Source organism: Lipophrys pholis (assembly GCF_963383615.2).
Source record: "Lipophrys pholis genome assembly, chromosome: 7".
Classification (NCBI taxonomy): domain Eukaryota; kingdom Metazoa; phylum Chordata; class Actinopteri; order Blenniiformes; family Blenniidae; genus Lipophrys; species Lipophrys pholis.
This window is the reverse complement of record NC_137638.1, coordinates 18,911,245-18,932,260: the sequence shown is the minus strand read 5'-3', so window position 1 is coordinate 18,932,260 and position 21,016 is coordinate 18,911,245. Positions and strand designations below refer to the sequence as shown.

At 41.4% G+C, this 21,016-nt stretch overlaps 3 protein-coding genes across 6 annotated transcripts; 1 reads left to right on the top strand and 2 right to left on the bottom strand.

Annotated features, from left to right (window-relative positions):
• The first annotated feature begins 47 nt into the window (after positions 1–47).
• Positions 48–4,254, top strand: akr1a1a (aldo-keto reductase family 1, member A1a (aldehyde reductase)). Of its 2 annotated transcripts, none has more exons than XM_080466988.1 (9): positions 48–77; positions 688–785; positions 1,033–1,152; positions 2,105–2,256; positions 2,369–2,564; positions 2,644–2,693; positions 3,432–3,581; positions 3,664–3,823; positions 4,050–4,254. In XM_080466988.1, the coding sequence occupies exons 2-9, from the start codon at positions 705–707 to the stop codon at positions 4,113–4,115; spliced, it is 975 nt and encodes a 324-aa protein (XP_080323114.1). In that variant the 5' UTR covers positions 48–77; positions 688–704; the 3' UTR covers positions 4,116–4,254. The 2 variants fall into 2 exon arrangements, with proteins under 2 accessions (XP_080323114.1, XP_080323113.1); XM_080466987.1 differs by lacking the exon at positions 48–77 and adding an exon at positions 85–184 and having other exon boundaries at positions 4,050–4,206.
• Positions 4,255–5,269: 1,015 nt separating this feature from the next.
• Positions 5,270–13,259, bottom strand: vcp (valosin containing protein). The gene is made up of 17 exons (XM_080466986.1): positions 13,138–13,259; positions 11,352–11,463; positions 11,070–11,242; positions 10,846–10,988; positions 10,625–10,755; positions 10,323–10,454; positions 10,039–10,141; positions 9,783–9,916; positions 9,482–9,617; positions 8,555–8,667; positions 7,850–8,014; positions 7,643–7,765; positions 7,339–7,551; positions 6,902–7,210; positions 6,295–6,450; positions 6,019–6,173; positions 5,270–5,875 (listed from the first exon to the last, which is right to left on the bottom strand). Exons 1-17 carry the CDS (start codon positions 13,152–13,154, stop codon positions 5,770–5,772), a joined length of 2,421 nt encoding a protein of 806 aa, XP_080323112.1. The 5' UTR covers positions 13,155–13,259; the 3' UTR covers positions 5,270–5,769.
• Positions 13,260–13,431: 172 nt separating this feature from the next.
• fancg (FA complementation group G) lies at positions 13,432–20,746 on the bottom strand. Of its 3 annotated transcripts, none has more exons than XM_080468051.1 (14): positions 20,570–20,746; positions 19,419–19,521; positions 19,207–19,332; positions 18,907–19,079; positions 18,299–18,443; positions 17,016–17,146; positions 16,776–16,922; positions 16,117–16,277; positions 15,895–15,961; positions 15,461–15,777; positions 15,340–15,380; positions 15,067–15,240; positions 14,481–14,595; positions 13,432–14,011 (listed from the first exon to the last, which is right to left on the bottom strand). In XM_080468051.1, exons 1-14 carry the CDS (start codon positions 20,636–20,638, stop codon positions 13,918–13,920), a joined length of 1,863 nt encoding a protein of 620 aa, XP_080324177.1. In that variant the 5' UTR covers positions 20,639–20,746; the 3' UTR covers positions 13,432–13,917. The 3 variants fall into 3 exon arrangements, with proteins under 3 accessions (XP_080324177.1, XP_080324176.1, XP_080324178.1); XM_080468050.1 differs by having other exon boundaries at positions 15,895–15,976; positions 20,570–20,734; XM_080468052.1 differs by lacking the exon at positions 19,419–19,521 and having other exon boundaries at positions 20,570–20,724.
• Between the last annotated feature and the right edge of the window lie 270 nt (positions 20,747–21,016).

The window sequence follows — 21,016 nt, the reverse complement described above, 5'->3', positions numbered from 1 at the left end:
TGACCTCTGCTAGCTAAATATCAGAAGGACACACAACCCTCAGTCAGTCGCTGGCTCGTCCACCAGAGCGATCACAGGTATGAACCAAAACCTTGACAGCATTATGTTAAATGTTCGCTGGGTTTGAGGATGAGTGAATTCCACAGTCTGTTTGCAGCTGGGTCAGGAGGCAGCCGGTGGGCAGGTGATTCCAGTTAACAAATGCTTGAAGATCATGTGAAACATCTGCAGTGTGTGTGTGTGTGTGTGTGTGTGTGTGTGTGTGTGTGTGTGTGTGTGTGTCACATGACCAGATTATAGCAAGGCAGGCGGAGATGTGCTCCAATAACACTGCACCAAGATGGCACAGAGCTGTATCAGCCATTCGTAGCAATATGGCTCGGTTCACAGAGGGTTCATATTCCTATACCCAAAAAAGAAAACAACTACTGACAAATAGTAAGTCAGCAAACGTTATTTTTGCTGACTGTCTTTTTCATATGACGGTACTTGCTTTGTGAAGGTGCTGTGCACATGTAGAGTATCCATGCATAAAGTCTCTGCTGTCTCACATAGTTAATGAATTCAGATGTGAGTGATAATCAGTAACAGAGCAATGGAACAAAGTCATGATGACTGGACTGCCCACTTTCCACAGGGGACTACATATGAGTCGCTCACACACTCTCTGTGTCTGTCTTCCATCAGGTCCTCAGTGTTGGATCATGAGTAACTTTGTTACCCTCTCATCAGGGCAGAGGATGCCCATAGTGGGACTAGGTACATGGAAAAGTTCCCCAGGACAGGTAGGATCTGTTGGAGAAACCATCTCACGATTTTTTTTTTCCAATTCGTTAAAAAGAAAATGGTCAGCACTTTCACCGAATGGTGAGAATATCCTCAGTTTGATTCTAGGCTTAGGGGAGCTTTCTTTGTATAGTTTTCATGTTCTCCCTCTGCATGCTTGTGTGTGCGTGTGCACTCTATGCTGGATAAAGTGGTATAAAAGATGAATGGATGGGAAGTAAATGGATTGTTTCTGTTCACTGTCAGGTGAAGCAGGCGGTGATCTCAGCTTTGGAGTGTGGATACAGACACATCGACTGTGCTGCAGCCTACGGCAATGAACAGGAGGTTGGTGAAGCTCTGGCTCTGTGGATTGGACCTGGAAAGGTAAGAAACTGATGAGTCTTCATTTTAATATACTCTTCTTTTTGTTGTTGTTGTTGTTGTTGTTGTTGTTCAAGGCTTTGGAATCAGCGATGTGAGCCTTGGGGTCCTTCCAGTCAGTTGCTCTGGACTTTTAGAAATATGATTGCACTGTTCATCAATTATACTTTTATACAATGTCTAAGACCTTTGATCTCATCCTAAATGTATATTCATTCAGGTCATTTTCATATGTAGACATACAAGACAAAGAAACTTTATTTATAAAGCATATTTTAGAGAGGTAATTAAAAGTGATTTCCATTAACCAACATGTACAGCTGGAAAGATATGCGCCACTTTCCTGCTGTTTGGGAGGACTGAAGCTCAACTCAAAGTTTTGAATCGGCCGCAGCTGTCTGATAGATTTTTGAGAAGAGCAGTCGAGACATCATCATCAGCTTCTCTAAATCCCGAGACACAAAACCTTTAACTCTTGCTATTTTCTTCAGGTGACTTTGTGATTTTCTCTAAGAGGACTGGTCAGATTCAGGTCAGAGTCCAAGTTGACCCCAAAGTTTCTGGTTTTGTCACTGCTTCTGACCTCCGAACAGACTAAAGGAAAGCACGAAAGCTGAAGTAAAACTCTGACACATCCAAATAATGTATAAAAATCCCATAAATTCACACAATGTGAACATTGGATCATATTCTCCTGGTGAAAGACAGGTTTAAAGCTGTGTGTCATCGGTATAATTAAGTTCGCACATTTTGCTGTGAACTGAAATCCGAGTCCGTGGTGACACATACAGAAGTGGGCCCTGGATGGAGTCTTGAGGAACTCCACAGATAGTTTTGTTTTGACCAAACTTGGAGAATACATCCTTGTCCTTTAAACAGGACTTAAACCAGTCTTGTGCTCATCCAGAGATGATTCTACAGTTGTATTGTTTTTTTGTTTTTTTTCCCATTCCAGGCTCTGCGTCGGGAGGAACTGTTTGTGACTTCCAAACTGTGGAACACCAAGCACGACCCTCGGGATGTTGAAGAGGCCTGCAGGACCACTTTGGCCCACCTGGGTCTACCCTACGTCGACCTGTACCTGATGCACTGGCCCATGGCCTTTCAGTATGGATCTGCAGTCACACATTACTGTCCCCAGTCTGCTTCTCATTATTCTGCTGCTTCATGTCAGCTTGAAGATGAAACTCTGTCGAACCTAACCAGCATTGTGTTTCAGACGAGGGAAGGAGCTGATGCCTCGACAGGCCGACGGGAGCATCTGTTACTCCGACACACACTACAGAGACACTTGGAGGGCCATGGAGAGCCTCGTAGATAAAGGTCTGGTCAAGGCTATCGGACTGTCAAACTTCAACGCAAGGCAGACCGATGACATCATCAGCACGGCCCGACACAAGCCTGTGGTGAACCAGGTACAATTATTCAGACTACGCCGCTTTCCGACACGTTTCTGGCTGAACTGACCAATCATTGTGCCTCTTTGTGCTACAGGTGGAGTGTCATCCTTATCTGTCTCAAGTAGATCTCCTCTCACACTGTCGGTCAGTGCAGCGCCGCCTAAACATACAGTCCTGTGCAAGTTTTAGGGAGTGAATGCCTTAAAAAAGAAAACTCAAGTGCTGAGAGGTTTTGTTGTTTTTAATCACATTACAAATACAAATATATCCTGTTCGCATTAACCATGACTACTGACAACTTGTTTTCTCAAGGAGTGGCTAATTAATACTGGATTAAATTCAGTCCTCATATCCTACAACAGTTTATCAGAGCATTTGTTTAATTCTTAATGTGACACAACACAAAAAAAGCACATTTATTTTATAATGCAACTTTCAAATACATAAACTGGATAAGTGATAATCATTGAATCATGAAGAGGGCAGTCAATTTAAGGATTTAAAACATTAACTTACTTGTATGGGAGCGGTTTGCTGCTGTCTGCATGTTGGTACATTAATTGGTAGTTATGCTACTTAAAGTCATCATCAGCTCATAAATTTGTTCCATCCAGAACTGATAACCTCTATAGTAAAAGCATTTTCCTCCCCCCCCCCAAAAAAAACTAATGTAATCTCAGCTGAAGTTACTGAGTAAATCAGTGATCAGACTGAGCCACAGTGCTGACAGCTCAGGAACACCACAACACAGGTACAGTATGCGCACACTGAAGAAACAAGCATCTAGAACCAAGAACTACCTTTGAGTAACTTGTACTAAGTGGTTGGAACAAGTACGTTTGCAGTCTCTTCCAGTGAAACCAAACCGTTGTCCCGTCTCAGGTCGGTGGCAGTTTGTGTGACAGCTTACAGCCCTCTGGGCAGTGGAGACAGACCCTGGGCCTCGCCCGACCAGCCAAGCCTGCTGGAGGATCCTCGACTGGTAGCCATCAGCCAGAGATACCAGAAAACGCCAGCTCAGGTTATTCTCAGGTACGAGTAAGAATCAATAACCGCCGAAGCTTTGGCGTCTCGCACGTATACAAATGTACCTCAATTACGTGACACTTCACAGGTGGCACATTCAGAGAGGTGTGGTGTGTATCCCCAAGAGCGTGACTCGCTCCAGGATTCAGCAGAACATCAAGGTGTTCAACTTTTCCTTGTCACAAGAGGACATGAAGCTGATTGAATCCGTCAACTGCAACGAGCGTCTCATCGTTCCCACAGTCGAGGTGAGTCACTGGTCTGATGACGCCTCATTGAGCTTGAGTTTCATGTTTATATATAACAGCCACCGCCGTACAAGCCGGGAGGGATGTGCTAAGAGGAGTCATCGCTAATGTGCACAGTACTGTCCCTGCTTCTCAGAGGCGTACTGTCACATGTCTGATTGTAATCATTAATGGCTGGATACAAAACAATGGATTGTTAAGTCATTTGGTTTATTTGTTCCCACAGAGAGACGGCAAAAAAGTGTGGAGAGACGCAGGACATCCTCATTTCCCCTTCCATGGTCCTTATTGAGTCTACAATCAGCCAAAGATGGCCATCGCATTTTTATTAAATTCTTTTTTTAAATCAAATCAGAAAGTGTCTTCAGATAATCTTTCTTGTGAAAATCTTTTTTCTTTTTCCAAGCATAAGTAAATGTAAATTGCTTCCCCTTTGCATTCATTTTCTCTGACATATCGAGAGCGACACTACGTGGTCAGTAAAAGAAGTGCTTCTTGTTCATCCAACACCTGCAAGTTTTACCATGTGCCTGCTCTCTAAATACACATCATGAGCGAGAAACCATCTCAACAGTCCAGCAGGGACATCAACTCACCGCTTCATTTATTAGATACACTTGTACAATCTTGTGATCCAGTACTGCAACTCTCTCATACACAAGTCTTTTGAGTCCATTTGTTTTTATTAGCCACATGCTAATTGTAGAAGTTGTATAATAAAATGCACCACAAATTGAAACCTCTGGATTTAAACTTTAAAACCTTTAAGAGAACCAATAGCAGCTGGAGGACAATGGAAGACTAATGAACAGGAAATTAATGTCTGCAGCTTTTGTCACAACCGCAGAAACAAAGACGTCCTACATGGAGCACGTTCATCACACAGCCAATTAAAGTTTGAAGCATTAATTGCCTTCATGATTCTCATCCCACAAATAGTCTTTGTTTACGTCAGCGTTGTCCAGTTACATTTGGATTGAGGGTGCAGTCCAGATTCAAGCCATTCTCTCACTTCAATTTAATCATTTGTAGCAAATGTTTTGTCAACATGTCAACTTCAATTGTGAAAGTACTGAAGAAGAAAAAAAAAACCTCAGTTGTCCAATTGAATTTTTTTTTTTTTTTTTTTTTACAAAATACACATCAAGAAACATCCAGAAAATGTTATAATTGTTTTTTGAAGGATGATGTAATCTGATGACCTACACCAGGGGTGCCCAACCCTGGTCCTCGAGGGCCCCTGTCCTGCATGTTTTGGTTCTCTCCCTGCTTCAGCGTACCTGACTAATGATGTCACCACCAAGGTTGTGAAAAAGCCCAATAACTCGTTGCAATCAGGTGTGTTGCAACTGGGAGAGAGCTAAAGCATTCAGGACGGGGGCCCTCCAGGACCAGGGCTGGGCACCCCTGACCTACACTATTCAAATAAATATTTCTAAAACGATTCCATTTCGTGAATTTTATTTTCAACAACATAACCTTGACAAATTTGTAATACATCATATGCTACCGTTTATTTTTTAAAAAACAAAAAAAAAAAGGAAGTCATTAGCAATGTTTATTTTCTTTCCGAGTCTAGCATATAATCCCACCACTATAGCCATTCATGTTGGTTGTGATATACAGAGAATGAGGCCACTCAATAAAACGCCAACCCCCCCTCCCTCCCCACCCACCCACCCACCCCGGGAAGAAAAAAAAAAAAAAAATACAAAAAAAAATAAGTGAAAACAAATCAGCATCAGTCACTCACCTTCCATTTCCAACATCCCAATACCCCACCCACATCAAAGCCAGGGCAAACCAAGCGGCTACATGCTTTCTCCAAGGGAAATCATACAAAAAGAGGAACACATGAAAGAAGCACAAAGTCCTAAAAATGTGGAATCTGAACAGAATTTCAACAGGTGTGATCCCGGAACTGACCACCGCGGGGCAGTGTACATTTATCCATAAAGGTCGTCGTCGTTGTCTTCGTTGAAGACTGGACCGCTGCCAGTCCCACCTGACCCGTGGCTTGGACCGCTGCCGCCTGTAGCACTGGAGGGAAACCTGAAAGACAAAGAACAAGGTTATTATCTATCCAGTCAGCCCCGCCTCTGGCAAACTCTTAGACTACCAGGACAAGGAGACAAATTCAACTTCAACTGTGTTGCTACCGAATTATTAGGTAGACGGAATGATTGTAGGTGTACCTGAAGCTGCCGAAGCCGCGGCTCTGCTGCAACGTCTGTGCAAACATTTCATATTTGCGGATGTCATTATCACTGACGGAGCGACGAGCGAATCGCATTGCCTCTTCAAAGTGGTCCTTCCGGATCTCTGGTACAGGATCGTCCTCTTCCACCTCCTGTGAACGAAAAGGGGAAAATAAATAAATAAATCAGAGATTCTACACAGAAGCAGATCAGGATCATGCAGGCACTCATCCAGGTGTCGAAAGTGACCAGGAGGACAGACAATGTACTGACCATAGCTGAAGGGTTGGTCTGCCTCTCCCTCTCTCTGCGGATCTCGTTCTCGATGCTCTCTCTGATGGCCAGTTTGCACGCCCGCTGGCAGATCTCTGTCAGATCAGCTCCAGAGAAGCCGTTGGTCATTTTAGCCAGGAAGTCCAGGTCCACATCCTGTCAAACCAAAGATAAATACCGTTTGAAATTGACCTGCCTATGTTTCCCAATCATTTTAACACAGTTAATATTAAGTTACATATTTGACAGTGATATCTGCAAGGTGGTTGAAGCAAACTAAATATTTGGAGCTTGACACTGTACAAAAGTCACAATTTTAAAACTTGGATATCATGACAGTGCTCACTTTTAACTTAGCTGGAACACTTAAAATACAACTACGCCCCATTTACAGCTTTGATTACTAGTTGCTTCAGTACAATGGAATGAAAAATAAAAACCATCTAATAAAAGCTCAGTGTAAGCCAGTGGTCATGCAGTGCAGCTTTATATCTAGTAAAAGTGATCACTACTTCCATGCATATTTCACAATACTTATACAAAACAACCCAATATGTCTTTGCAAAATCATCCAGAGGCCAAATTACAGACTGAACCCTATCGTCACCTTGCTGATGGGACTCTTGCGCAGGTTTGCTTTCAGAATGCTGATCCTGCTCTTCTCGTCGGGCAGAGGGATGTAGATGAGCTGGTCCAGACGTCCGGGTCTCAGGATGGCGGGGTCGATGATGTCCGGTCTGTTTGTTGCTCCAATGATGAAGACGTTCTTCTTGCTCGACATGCCGTCCATCTCAGTCAGAATCTGGTTGATGACACGATCGGCGGCTCCACCGCCATCTCCCACATTCCCGCCACGGGCCTTGGCTATGGAGTCAAGCTCGTCAAAGAAGAGAACGCATGGGGCTGCTTGACGGGCCTGAAAATAAATTATACAAAATTATCTTCCAAAAACGATGCAGACATCAGGCTTGTACAGGTGAGTGAACCTAAAACGTTAAGATCTGTGACTACACTGCACAGTAAATGTTCAAATCAAAGTCTCACCTTATCAAAGATCTCTCTGACGTTGGCCTCAGACTCTCCAAACCACATGGTGAGCAGCTCAGGTCCTTTGATGGAGATGAAATTTGCCTGGCATTCATTGGCGATGGCTTTGGCCAGCAGAGTCTTACCACAACCAGGTGGACCGTAGAAAAGCACACCCTTGGATGGGGTCATGCCAAACTTTAGGAATTTGTCTGGGTGCTCCACTGGATACTGAAATAGAGAACAATATAACATTAGAGCTCAAATTTAGGGCAGGATTTCATATTCCACACATGTTCTCATGGCCGAGTAAAGATCATACCTGCACCAACTCCTGCAGCTCCCTCTTAACATCGTCCAGACCTCCGATGTCTTCCCAGGTGATGTTGGGAACCTCGACAACGGTTTCCCTCAGTGCTGATGGGTTGCTCTGGCTCAGAGCCCACTGAAAGCAAATGTTCAATGTTGGTGACTCAGAAGGCCACCGACTACTGCGCAAGTCTTACTTTTATCGACAACAAAACTTTACCTTGAAGTCATCCATTGTGACAGCCAGCGAGTTCATGACTTCAGCATCGATGGTCTCGTCCTCGAGATCGATCAGGTCCATCTTCTTCCTGATAGCCTGCAGGGCCGCCTCAGAGCAGAGAGCAGCCAGATCTGCACCCACATGTCCGTGGGTCTCGTTAGCTACCTACAATGACACAGAGGGCTTCATGCTTAGTTAAAGCAAAATGTGGCCGTTCTTAATGGCACGTGTGCCAACTTTGTTGGTGTACAAAAAGAAGTGGATTTTTGACATACAGGCCTGAGTTACATCAGTCTAGATGTGGCAGAGTTGCTTAACTGATTGAGATAATTGATTTGTTATTGTTTTTTGAAAGTTGTTGTGACTTGTCCCTTTTATGCGACGCATGATTAGCTGGTTGACATCCATTTAGTTACCCCACATATTCATTATTATTAACATACAATTCCACTTTTAAAATGAGTTACACTTAGAATACATACATTTAAATGTAAAGGGATTTGTTATCAGTATCATAAGAGTAGTCACAAGCTGAGATGTAAAATGTTTACATGGAGCTCTTTCACACTGCAACAGTCACTGATTAATAGGCAGCTATTTATTCTTTTTAAAACTACATTCATTTCCTGTTTCACTTGTAGCTGCAATAAACAACCTTTGCTTTGTGTGGCGGTATTCCCCCAGTGTAACAACATGTCTACAAACCTGTTCCAAGTCAACATCGTCAGCCAGTTTCATGTTCTTGGTGTGAATCTGGAGAATCTCCAACCTGCCAGTGGCATCAGGAATTCCAATGTCCACTTCCCTATCAAAACGCCCTGAAGTGGTAGGAATTCAAACACGTATGTTAGATACAGTGAAACACAATGAGGGCACATTTCAGATACACCTCAGGGTTCTGAGGAACTCATTCCCTCTACTCTAATGGCATGGAAACATTTAAGGGGGTAAAATACAAACATTTAAAAAAAAAAACGAAACCATAAAGTGATCCGTCCACGTCTGTTCCAGTTGTCCAACAATAAATCACACACTTCCATGTTGCAAGTACCTGACCCACTGTTAAACTGCAGTGTCAACAAAATACACACAAGGCAGTTGTGGCGATCAGTACTATGACAACATGCACCACAGGGTCCTGTCATGTTATACTCTGGGTTATCATTGTAGACTGAACAGTGTGTGTGTAATGTGTTCAGAACATCACCTCTTAAAAAACAAAAAACAAAAAAAACTGTCAATTTTGTTTATTTTGCTGGGAGATGAGCTCTAGACCATTTGTTTACAACAATCCCATAACCACTCTGTCAAGATTGTGCTTTACATTAATCAGCATACAAAAAGAAAAAAGGACTTTAGAAGCAGACATACTTTGTTTGGTGGTGCACAAGTTTGTTTGACAAGTAAAAAGACAAAACTCTGCCCATAGCGTTTGATCCAAATGTAAATAATCAATGAAAAGCACTTTGTGGGCAAACCCCGTAAAGAACCAACCAATAGCTGGTAATTTAGTTTGGAGCAACGCCAAACAACCAACAACTGCTTGTTACATGAAATGAATAGAATGAATTAAATGATTGTTCTTCTCTAAAGTAGTGAATGAACTGGATAAAAGCATAAAACTCAAGTTACCGAATCTCCTGAGAGCAGGGTCGATGCTGTTGGGTCTGTTGGTGGCAGCCATGACGATGACGTGAGCTCTCTGTTTCAAGCCGTCCATAAGAGTCAGCAGCTGCGAAACAATGCGCCTCTCCACTTCTCCATGAGTCTATAAACAAAACAACACACATTGTTACTGTTAGTCACAAATACCAAACAGTGACTGAAGACTTCTTGTACAAAATTTTGTTAAAACTAGTGAACAAAAACATAGATGTATAAAAATAAAACTAGATCTCAAAACCAAAGCTTCAGTTTTCATCTGTCCACTCACCTTCTCTCTCTTTGGAGCAATTGCGTCAAGTTCATCAATGAAGATGATGGCAGGAGCATTCTTCTCAGCTTCCTCAAAGGCCTTTCTCAGGTTACTCTCACTCTCTCCTGCCAGCTTACTCATGATCTCAGGACCTGGAAACAAAAAGGCCAAACATGATTCATCTGGATACATCCAGCTACCACATCTGAAGCACAAATGGCAACAATGAGGCAATATGTCAAACTGCCCACACTCGGTGTGTGTGTGTTCTCACCATTAATAAGGAAGAAAAAGGCTCCTGTTTCATTAGCCACGGCCCTGGCAATCAAGGTTTTTCCTGTTCCAGGAGGTCCATAGAGCAGAATTCCACGTGGAGGCTGGAAGTGGAGAATAAATGAATAAAAATCCATTTGCCATGAGATGTGCAACTGCAATTGTGCTGCAGTCTATATTTGACAAGACTCTACTCGTGAAAGGATTTTTCAAAACAATTGGATGTTCTGCACTTTAAAAAGATTTTTTTTTTAAAGTATAACATTCAATATGAAAGCAGCTCACCTTGACTCCAATGGCCTTAAACAGTGCAGGGTGTCTAAGAGGCAGCTCCACCATCTCTTTGATCTGAGCTAACTGCTTCCTCACTCCTCCAATGTCATCGTAGCCCACCTCATTCAGAGACTCTTCCTCATCCTGTTTGTTCAAATACAACAGGTTCACTTTTTAATACACTTTCAATCAAGTTGAATTCTTAGCATGGTGCAGCACTTTGAGATTTCAAATGTTTAGTCCACATCAAATAAAGTTAGTATTACTAATTCAAGTAAATCTGTTCTCATGTACAGTGTGCAAGGACAGCCCACCTCTCTCCTTATCGGCTCTCCCTCACAGTGAATGACTGTGTCAGGAGCAACAATGCAGTAGGGGGAGGGATCAGTCTCCACCACCTTGAATTCCACAGCACGCATGCCTCCTCTGACCAAGAAAATGTCACCTTTGCAATGTGAAAGAATATAGACATTAGTTGAACAGATCTATGATGTGGCATGCAACAAAGATAAATAAATCTAAACTGTTAGTTCACCTTTGCGAATTGGCCTGTAAGCCTCCAAGAAGTATGGCTTAAGGTAAACCTCAAACAGGTTGCCAGTGATTCCCTCGACTGTGTCATCAATTGGGAGGACGTGAATCCTTTTTCCATACTTCACATCAGGACAAGGCTGAATGCTGAGGGAGATAATAAAATATAAATCACTCATTTCCCCACAAGCTGTGAAAAGATTAAGACAGATAAGTGTGTTTCCTTACCTGATTACATCACCAAGGCGGACCCTCAGATTGTTACGGACCACCCTGTTCATGCGAACCTTTTCGTCAGAACAGGTGTCATCAGACAGCACGATGCAGACAGTTTCCCGCCTCTTTTTTCCTTTCATCAGCACGGTGTCTCCACGGAAGAGCTGCAGCTCGTCCATCTTGGTCTGGAGGCACATTTCACAAGTTATTCAGATAAAAATCACCGTGATACGACACAATCACTGGGTTCAAATGTGCAAATCTGATCAGAATTGTCAATATGCAAATATTTACCTGAGAGAGAGAGACCACACTGTTGTCTTCATTGATGGATTCATCAACAATCAGTCTGTTGGGTCTGTTCTTCTGTTTCAGAATTGCAGTGGCTAGATCATCATTTTTGGATCTATGAGAAACAAGGCAAGGTCAAACAACAGTTCTTATTGGGTCTCTCACACAGCTTATTCCATAACTGTACAACAAAAATACATCTGTTCAGTTGAAAGAAAAACAAAATGATGCCTGTGTTATATCGTGCCATCTGCTGCTTTGATCAAGCAGATCCTCAAGTTTCTAATGTGTCCCTCAGTTTTATGGACCATTTCTGACATGCCTCAGGGCATGTGATTTATAATTATTAAGTTTGTTTGGGTTTGTTTTTGTTCTCATTAACAGTTGCAAGTTTAAGTGTTTTAAACTAATAAATTAATCAAAAGCACTTAAAGATTACTTAAGTGTTGAGGAATTTCTAGTTTAATTTCTAGGATAATTTTAATTCAAGGAGTAGATATGATAATTTATCTAGTTATCCCACAAAAAAAATAAACACATGATGGACCTAAAATACTAGAAATCAATTGTACTGCAGTATGACCCAGGAACTATTGTTATTGACTTGTATAGTAAGTATTTATCGTTTTGTTTCTGGTGTCTGCTAGAAAGCGTCTCATTTCTGTTTGGAAATATGCGCTGGAATCCGTCCCGTCCATTAGTGGTGAATAGAATCGATAGCGGGTTGTAGGAATACGATTATATTTTATTAATGGCAAGAACAACAAGACCGGAAAAATACGCCGTTGCGTTGCACCACTGACTTAAACACAGGTTACATAGACTTTACGTAACTGACGGGGAGATCCGAAGCGGTTGTCAAATAGTGAATTGTGGATAAATCCGCAACACGTTTCCAGAAAAGTCTGAGCTGTTTAGTCAGTTTCCCTTTCGTGTTGGTATCATGCTATGGCTAGCCCTTCAGCTAACTGGTGAGCCAGCGAGCCCAGATGACACAGCAAAAGAATTAGAAAAAAGAACTTTGAGCGTTCGCTCGGTCCCCGTTTGGATTAACTGCACCATAATGACAGCAGTACGTCAAGGGAATCTCGCACATTAACTGACAAGGAAGATATACATATAAGCGATGCGTTATTTTACAACTGATGAGCCGTCAGACGAAGCCAGGCAGGTTGACGATCATTTAAAATGAGTAGCCAACCAGATTAGCCTGCTAGTGTTGCTACATAGGGGAGAGCTATCCATAGAGTCAACGATTTAGATGAAAAATGTTTTACTTCAGTTATCGTTTTATCCACGAGCCTTCTATACAAATTAGCCAATATCAAAAATAACTGCGTTTTTTACAACAGTCAGAGATAGCAGGCGCTTAGCCGGTGACTAGGCCAATTTGTCGGTGTGATGGTGGACGGCTCTGGCCTTGAGACGGATGCTACGCTAACGTTAGCATGCAAACACGACAGCAATGACTGCGCTTTGTCAAGTCTCACAGCTGGCTGGCTGTTTGCCTTCAACCGACAAGCGTTGGCGACACCACATCTACAACCGTGAACGACTCATAGGGATCAAAGAGGGCATTTAATTTGAGTGTTAAGGTTAGGTTATTCAATAAACAGACAAAAGTGCGGAGGCTGAGGTAACTGACCCCATTAGCTGCACCGTTAGCACACTTGGTAAATAGCATCCGGGCTAACTTTAATCAACTAACATAAGGCGTTTAAAATGTATTTGCAGATGACAGGCATTATTCCAAAAATAAATTATATGAAACAGATTTAATTGTACTCACTCCCCTCCCGAAGCCATGGTCGTCGCCCTGGATTAGCGTTAATAAATAAATTCTAGCTAAGAGTTTTAGGAGCTCGACCGGTTCTCGTTATTTCAACCTCTGAGATTTCACACCAAAGAGTCGCTGTTTCTCTGCTTCCTTAGCAGTTATACCGTGAGCTTGACGCATCCGACCTTCTGATTGGCTGGGGGGTGTTTGTCGAGCTTGACAACCAATCACAGCCTCTAGAACCTGTCATCGCCGCGGGGATCGCGGAGGTTCAGCCAATTAGAAAGAAGAAGGCGGGACCTATTTCATCAATCGTCTGTTTATTGGTTTGTCACAATACCCAATCACCCAATCAACGTTTACCGCGTTGATATTAAAGAATCGTGCAAGCACGCTTTTGGCATCTTCGAAAACAAATTATTATAAACAATTTATTTAGGAGAAAGGATCATTAACATAACTATAAAAGAGTACAATTTAAAGCAGAAACAACACTTTGTTCTCTCTCGTGAGATGTAATGTACTTGCATAGCAGTTCAACAGTGACAGAAAGTAAACCACTGTTTACTTTTTCTAGAAGCTTGTCCAGATTCAAAACTTGGTAATGGTTCATTGTATGTTGAATAACAATATGGTTTCTATTCTGTTTAAGATACTGTACAAAAGATTTTATTTATTCTATTGTTTCTGGTGCTCCACAGTTGTTGTAGGCATAGGTTTCAATCCACAGGCCAGAGAAAGTTGATCCCCTCCATTAAGTGACAGGCCAATTCTTCTTTTATCCTGGAGTGACTAAGCAAGACCAAGTTCCTGTATCCTGTGGCGCAGCTCTGAGGAATCCAATGAAGCACCATCCTGAAGTTCATGTAGGTACACAGGAACACGACTGCAGCACAAAAACAAAGACATGTAATGAGAAGATCACAGCACACTAAATGTGTCGTTTCTTAAGCAACAAAATAAGTATTAAAATTATTGGATATAATTTGCCTTATTTGCCAAATTATCCTCGCAAAACGCCATATCCTGAATAAATACTTTAGGGTTGGATATATATAACGGACTGAACAGCCTTTGTGTGATCTTCCTTGTCCTTAGGCCATTAAATTAAGCATAACTTGGTTTATTTGTGTAGTTGTGGCTGCAGGTGTATTCATCCCACCCAAAACATCAGATAATTACATATGTTCTTAGCCTTATTTGAATTTTACATATGAAATAAAATTCCACATTCCTGTCACCAGATCTGAGCCGATTCACATGTGCAGTTTTTTACTTAAGTGCCAATATATCAAAGGTGTGGGATACTATTAATCACATGCCCCAGTAAATAAAGAAATAAGTGTTTCACCTACTCATCTAAGGATTGAGGGCTGATGCTCCAGGTCTTTTTCCAACAAGCTGCTGCCTCCTGTCTCCTGCTGAGTCGCCACAGCACCTCACCACACCACAGCCCAGATCGCTCACAGTCTGAGACCACAAGGACAGCAAGAAGACATGTTTCAACAGAAGGACCATATAAACGAAGTATAGATGCACTGGAGTCCTGTGGCGTATTCGTGTAAATGCCTCCATTTATGTAGAGGGATGTGTGAACATGTAGGAAAGTTCTGATATTTTATGTTGGTCCACATTAAATACATTGGAAAAACAGGGAAAGAAAAAATTTAATGCACACAAGTTCATTTCAAATGAAAAAAACAAAACAAAAACATTATTCACACTCAACAAGTCCGAACGTAACAAATACTGCATGACTGAGCAAAAGGTGTAATTATAGCTTTGGAAATACTAGAAAGCACTAAAAAAAACAAAACAAGCTCTGCCTATAAGGGATGTTGATTTGCCTAAAGATAACTCACTCCTAATGATGGCTTGGTTATAAACACATTAAAAATATGCTCTGCCGTTAATGTTTTGCCCCTGCTTTAGCGTGTATACCTGGAAAGGCATGCAGACTGAGCTGGAGGTCCCTCAGTGCTTCTTTCAGTCGGTCCATCTGAGTGAAGCTGAGGCCCCGGCCAGCTAGAGAAAGCCCCTTTAGCCTCTGAAGAATATATAGATTTGTTCCCAAGTTCGCAGTGATATCTGCAGTGGGGATTTGTGGCTGGGAACCTGCAAAATGTTATTCAACGCACAAAATATGATAAACATGGAAGTGATAAAAATGTTTTGAAAAGAGTGAATTAGGAAGAAATACATAACGTTTTGCACCTTTCTTTTTAATGCATACTTTCACCAGCAGGTTGATACTCCTGAAAAGGAGAACACATCTTCAATATTTGGTTTGTGGTCTCAGAAAATTGCTGACATAAAGAAACATTATTGTGGAGACCTTGTGTAGTGAGTCACAGCTTGTTTCCAATCCCTCCGGTGTGTGTGGCAGTGACCCTGGAGGAGGTACGCAGCTGCAGTCCACAACATTATGGCCACCTTATCGTCTCTGTGCACGCTCAATTCTCTCGTCTCAGGCTCACTTTTCTCCTCCTGCTCTTCCAGCACCACCTTTTCTGGCACCAGCTCCATTGTCGTGCTGATGACTTCATTGCAAAGTGCCATACAATCTGCAGGCCGCTGGTCAATGAGCAAGGCAGCACCAGCTTCCAGGTAAAGTTCGGGTAATCTGGGAAGAGTGTGGACTTCAGCAAGCACCTAAGAGACAACAAACACATGTCAGTTCAAATTGTAAGTGAGACTTTGCCCAATTGTATAGACAATAAAATAATCAAGATTTAGAGTAAATGCTTAAAAGGTTGTTTTCAGTCGTACATTATTTTGATCTTCTGACTGAAGAGCAGCCAGCAGGTCCAGGTAATGCTCAACACCTTCTGACACTCTGCAGAAACAGCAACTACACTCATTAATCACCAACAGTAAACACCACAGGTGTCCTGTCTTCATCGCCAGCTAATTTTCCTGGTTTTGAACAGAGGCCAGATGTCAGAAGGAATGAGTTCCAAAAACTCTATGCGGCTGTGCTGGTCTTCTCACCTTCCATGGAGCACACACTTGAGGGCCATACTATGAAGGACACTGAGGGCAGACGGCACTGAAAGCAAAGTGGTCAGTGATTGGCTGCTGAGGAACAAGGATGGGGAGAGGGGATGGGTATCAGCCAGTGTGGGCTGTGAGGCAGAGGGCATCATCAGACTCTGTGGGATAAGAGAGGTTTCATGTTTCAGTGTGCAAATAGTACAGTCTGATGAATATCTGTGGGTGATCAAAAATAACTTCTCCTTTCATTTATTTGGCAGTTCCTCTGCAAAACAGGATGTATACATCATTGTTTATGATGCAACAGTTAAAATCATTTATTATTCTACAGACACACAACACATTCTTTGTTAAATACACAATGGTCATGCACCTTCATTAAGCGTCAATACCACAGCAGGATTTTCATTCATCATATGCTTGTTTTGTCCAACTTTTTGGATCATATTAAATATTTTTTTGTAAATATTTGAAGTATATTGTTAGTAAATTTAGTGTGTAGCCATTTTTTTTGTATATATAACAGTTTGTATCCATCCATTTTCTATATCCTGTTCAGTGTCGCAGGGCGCTGGAGCCAATCCCTGCTTACTATGGGCAAGTATACATATATCTCTCTCATATGTACGTACTGATTGTGGATGTGTGTTACTCACTTTGTGCAGTAAGCGAAGAGCTTGTATCTCAGCCTGTGTGTTTCCCTGCTGTCTGTAGATGAGCATGCTCTGGTAAAGTGCACAAATGCAGCGGGGGTCTGTCTCCAGAGCTTTTCGGTAAAACTGCAGTGCCATCTGAGGGCGACGCTGGAAAGATGTGTAAAGTGTTCATTGTTTCTATATGCAAACGGTCAAACAGGTTACGTTGTTTTGTTTGTATAATCAGTGCCTTTAGTGTACCATATGGGCCAGGCAGAAGCCGGACAGGAGGTGCGTGAACGCCACAAGAGCTCTGGGAGCTGGCATAGTGGACGCTGTCTGCAGACTGGAAAGCGCTTCTGAACTTCGCCCATCACTCAACTTTTCAGCTCCTTACACCAAGCATGAAGCGTACATGGTCAATATATGTGCATTTTCAGTTCCAGTGTAGAGAAAGAAAAAGAAAAAAAAGTAAAATTTCCAATTGACAATTTTTAATATATTCATACTGGGCACTGCTTTTAGAACCCAATTACCAAAAAGTCAAATTAAATCCCCAACATCAACATAAAAATAACTAAGGAGCCCCAAAGTGGCCATAGAGAAAAAATAAAAAATAAAGCATTGGAACGAGATAATAAGTTGTTACCTCAAATTAATAACTCAATCCCTCGCATTATATTTTTACTCCAATGTCGCCTCTATCCCCGTAATATTTTCAGTTATGGACACTTTGAGATCAAATGATGTGGACTACATTAGATATTGGTGTTTTCTAACTCACCCATGTGAATTCCAGACGTGTAAAACTCGTCTTGGTCCAAAAACAGAGGATGTAATTCTCAGCAGCTCCGAATCATGTGACCCCTCTCTACCATAAATGAATGAGCTTGGGGCACATCAACATTTCGGCATTACATTGTCAATTTCTGCTCCTTTCACTTTATTTCTCTATACGCCTGAATCTAATGCTTCAACATCGGGGAGGAATGGACGTACACACTGACAGAACGCAGCTCTACAGTCGTTTTCAAAGGCAACTTATACCTTAAAACATGCTGATCAACAACAACATAAGTTCTGTTTCGCATAAACCGCCATTAAAAGACAGATTTTATGGCTAAACAACCTGCGGTCATAACGCGATACAAGACCTGGAAGTGAAGTTAGTTACAATGATGTTACGATGAAAAGCGTGAAAAAATGACAAACTGCTTCTAAATCCTACACAGGTGAATTGCATCACAGCAGTTCAATTAGAGCCACCGGCTCCGCGATCGCTACAATATAACTCGAGGGAATTAATTCGTGGCCAAGAGTTACTATCTTGTGGCCACGAATTAAATGATCTTGTTCCCTCGCATTATTAACTTGAGGGAACGACGTATTATCTCGTTCCCACACTTTATTCTTATTTCTCCTCTATGGCCACTCTGGGGCTCCGTAAATAACCCAAACTCAAATGCTTTTTTTCCTTTCTGCTTCTGTACTTTTCTAAAGTTTTTATCTGGACTTTAAAAAAATAAAATGTCAAATTTGCTGACCTTGCCCAATGGAAGTGCAGATCTGCAGTAATTCAGAAAGCCTTCTTGGGTTCATCATCAGCATTGGGATGTTTGAGAGCTTTCTCTTTGTTGTTATTCCCCAGTCATCACCACAAAGCGTCTCACACAGAGATGATATCTCTGACTGCGGCAGAGGGATAAACAGACGGCATTAAAGTTTCATTTTTCATGGAAACAACAATAATTAAGAAAAATAAAAAAAACAGCATGCAGATTGTCTGGCCTTTCCAGGCCTTGATTTATAGTCAGAAGGGTACTGCAGGGAAAGGAGGAAAAAAAACCACTCAATTCACAGAGGAGTTCTAGCAAGATACTTAAAACAGCTGACCTGCACTGTACTGGTATACAGCGGCACTTTAAATGTGCTGAAGAACAAATACACTACTGGGAGAAAAAACTAGCATTTTATCTTCTATTTGATTACATATGAATTACATTGATTGTTGTTGGTTTGATGACAAGCTAAAAAATGTTTTAGATTAAATCTACACACTATGTATCAGAAATATATCTTATTATCATCAAAAGATAAACAATGAGACAGAGTTTCCTTGAACCACAAGCATGTGTTGATAACCTAATCCTACCTGAAGATCCTGGATAACTTTCAACTGGCAGGTGGCCAGCCACAATGCCCACTGGAGACAGAAGAGGTAAAGTACACAAGGCTTCAAAGCTGGATTTTCCACTGATTTGAAGACTGTTTTCCAACGCACGCAGAGATCCGACGCATCATCACCTTCTCCCGTTATATGTAAAACTGTAAAGCACAAGTGCAAGGTGGAGCGGTCAGAGTAGAAACAGTGTGAACTTGGATTTATAGCATTTTTGTCTGCATCAGCTTCATAGCATGAGCTGACATTGTTGCATATAAAGATAAGACATACCTCTATTTGTAGCTTGTATGAAGAGCGACTCAGCTTCTGAGAACTGAGATTGAGCAATTGCGCAAACACAAGCATTGTACACCACCGCCAGCTCCAGCTGTGCATGATCTGCTTGAGCAGGGATGCCTGCAGGAAAAAGAGACGAAGTGAGAAAAGGTATGAGCTATACCCCTTGAGAGATTTGACTGTATAGAACTAAAGAAACTGAGCACCTTGAATTTTCCTCAGAAGTTTGTGAAACTCAGATAAACACCATTTAAGGCGTTGGGTCTGGTTGTGGCTTTGGTTCGAAACATCTTGTCCTCCGTCTTGCAGCTAAAATAAAATATATTTAAAAAAGCAAACTGATAACATGAGGTGGATAGGATGTGACATACTGTTGTTCAGTTGTGGATGTTTTACATGTGCTATGTTAGATTCATGCTCAAAAGAATATTCACAGAGAAACAAGGTATTCATTACTGAAATACAGTTATCAGGTTGTAAATCATGGTGTGGATCAGAAATGGACAACTGGTGACCCGTGGGTCACATGCTGTAACTATCCTCATTCAATACAAATATATATAATGCGAAGCCAATGGTCAATTTAACCATATTTGATTTTCATATTAGCTCTGTAAGTCTTTGTTTACTCTCTACTGCATTACCAAATGCATTTCAAAGTTGAAATTACCCAGTAAGTATATTAGAATTATGTTGGTTGATTTCTGTTTAATTATTATATGAGCCATAATTCTCATATATCGTTTAGTGAACAGTCACAATTTGCACTTCTGGTTGTGAGTTTGACATTTTTGTTGTTGTCACATTAATCAGAGCCCATCCCTGGCATATAATATTTTACATGACTCACAGTTTGAGATAATATTGCCCAACGGCAGTTTTAAGTCTAGGACCCGGTAAAAAAAATTAAAATAAAAAGAATTATTCAGTATTTCTGTCACTGTACAAGATGATCTCGTCTTAAGTTTTGTTAATTTCAAGTTTAAAATGAGCTGGTATCCTGCTTCTATTATGTTGTTAACACTCATTTTTGATTAAATTCCTAAATCTATTAAGATTCAGAACTTCCGCATCCCGTTCTTTATTTATATTGTATCATTTCTCAACCTTGTTGTAATAGAAGTTTTAGTTTGCTGAATTAGCAGTCATTTTACTTTCTTCACTTGCATGAACACTGCTATATTTGTATTTTAAGAAATGCCAAGGGGAGAATATTGTGCCAAAAAATGTTCCTAAAATAATTTCACAATATTAAATCTAAAAGTGGATAATAAAACGCTTAAATGTTTATAATAAACAGAGGTCTGTAGTTAATGAAATGTGGCGAAGAGACATTCTACTGTCGAGCGTCGCTTACTTGATATTTCTTGATCAGGTCGTTGTTTTCCTGGGTCCATTGATCAAACACGGACAATGCTCGGTCCATGTTAGTAGATATTAAATTGCTGTTTTGCAGAAGAAAAAAAACTTTATGATGATATCAAAATTCCGCGTCTTCCGTCGAACAGCACCGGAAGTACACATGAGCGCCTCTGTGCTGTCTGGGCTCTGCTGCCCCATGTGGCGGAAGGAGAGAACTACACCTCTCATCTGCTCATTGACCAGCAGATGGTGCTGCGAAGGAGCCAAGTTTAGTAGTTTTTTCTAGAATCTCCGGCTGTGACATTGATCATAATAATCAAACCGTTTGCTAGCATCATGCTTTGGCAGAGTTAGTCACTTTTCAAAGTATAAAAACATTTTCATCATTACGCAGCCTCAGTACATTCAGTTTGACCTTTTGTAACGACTCCTTAAGAAATCA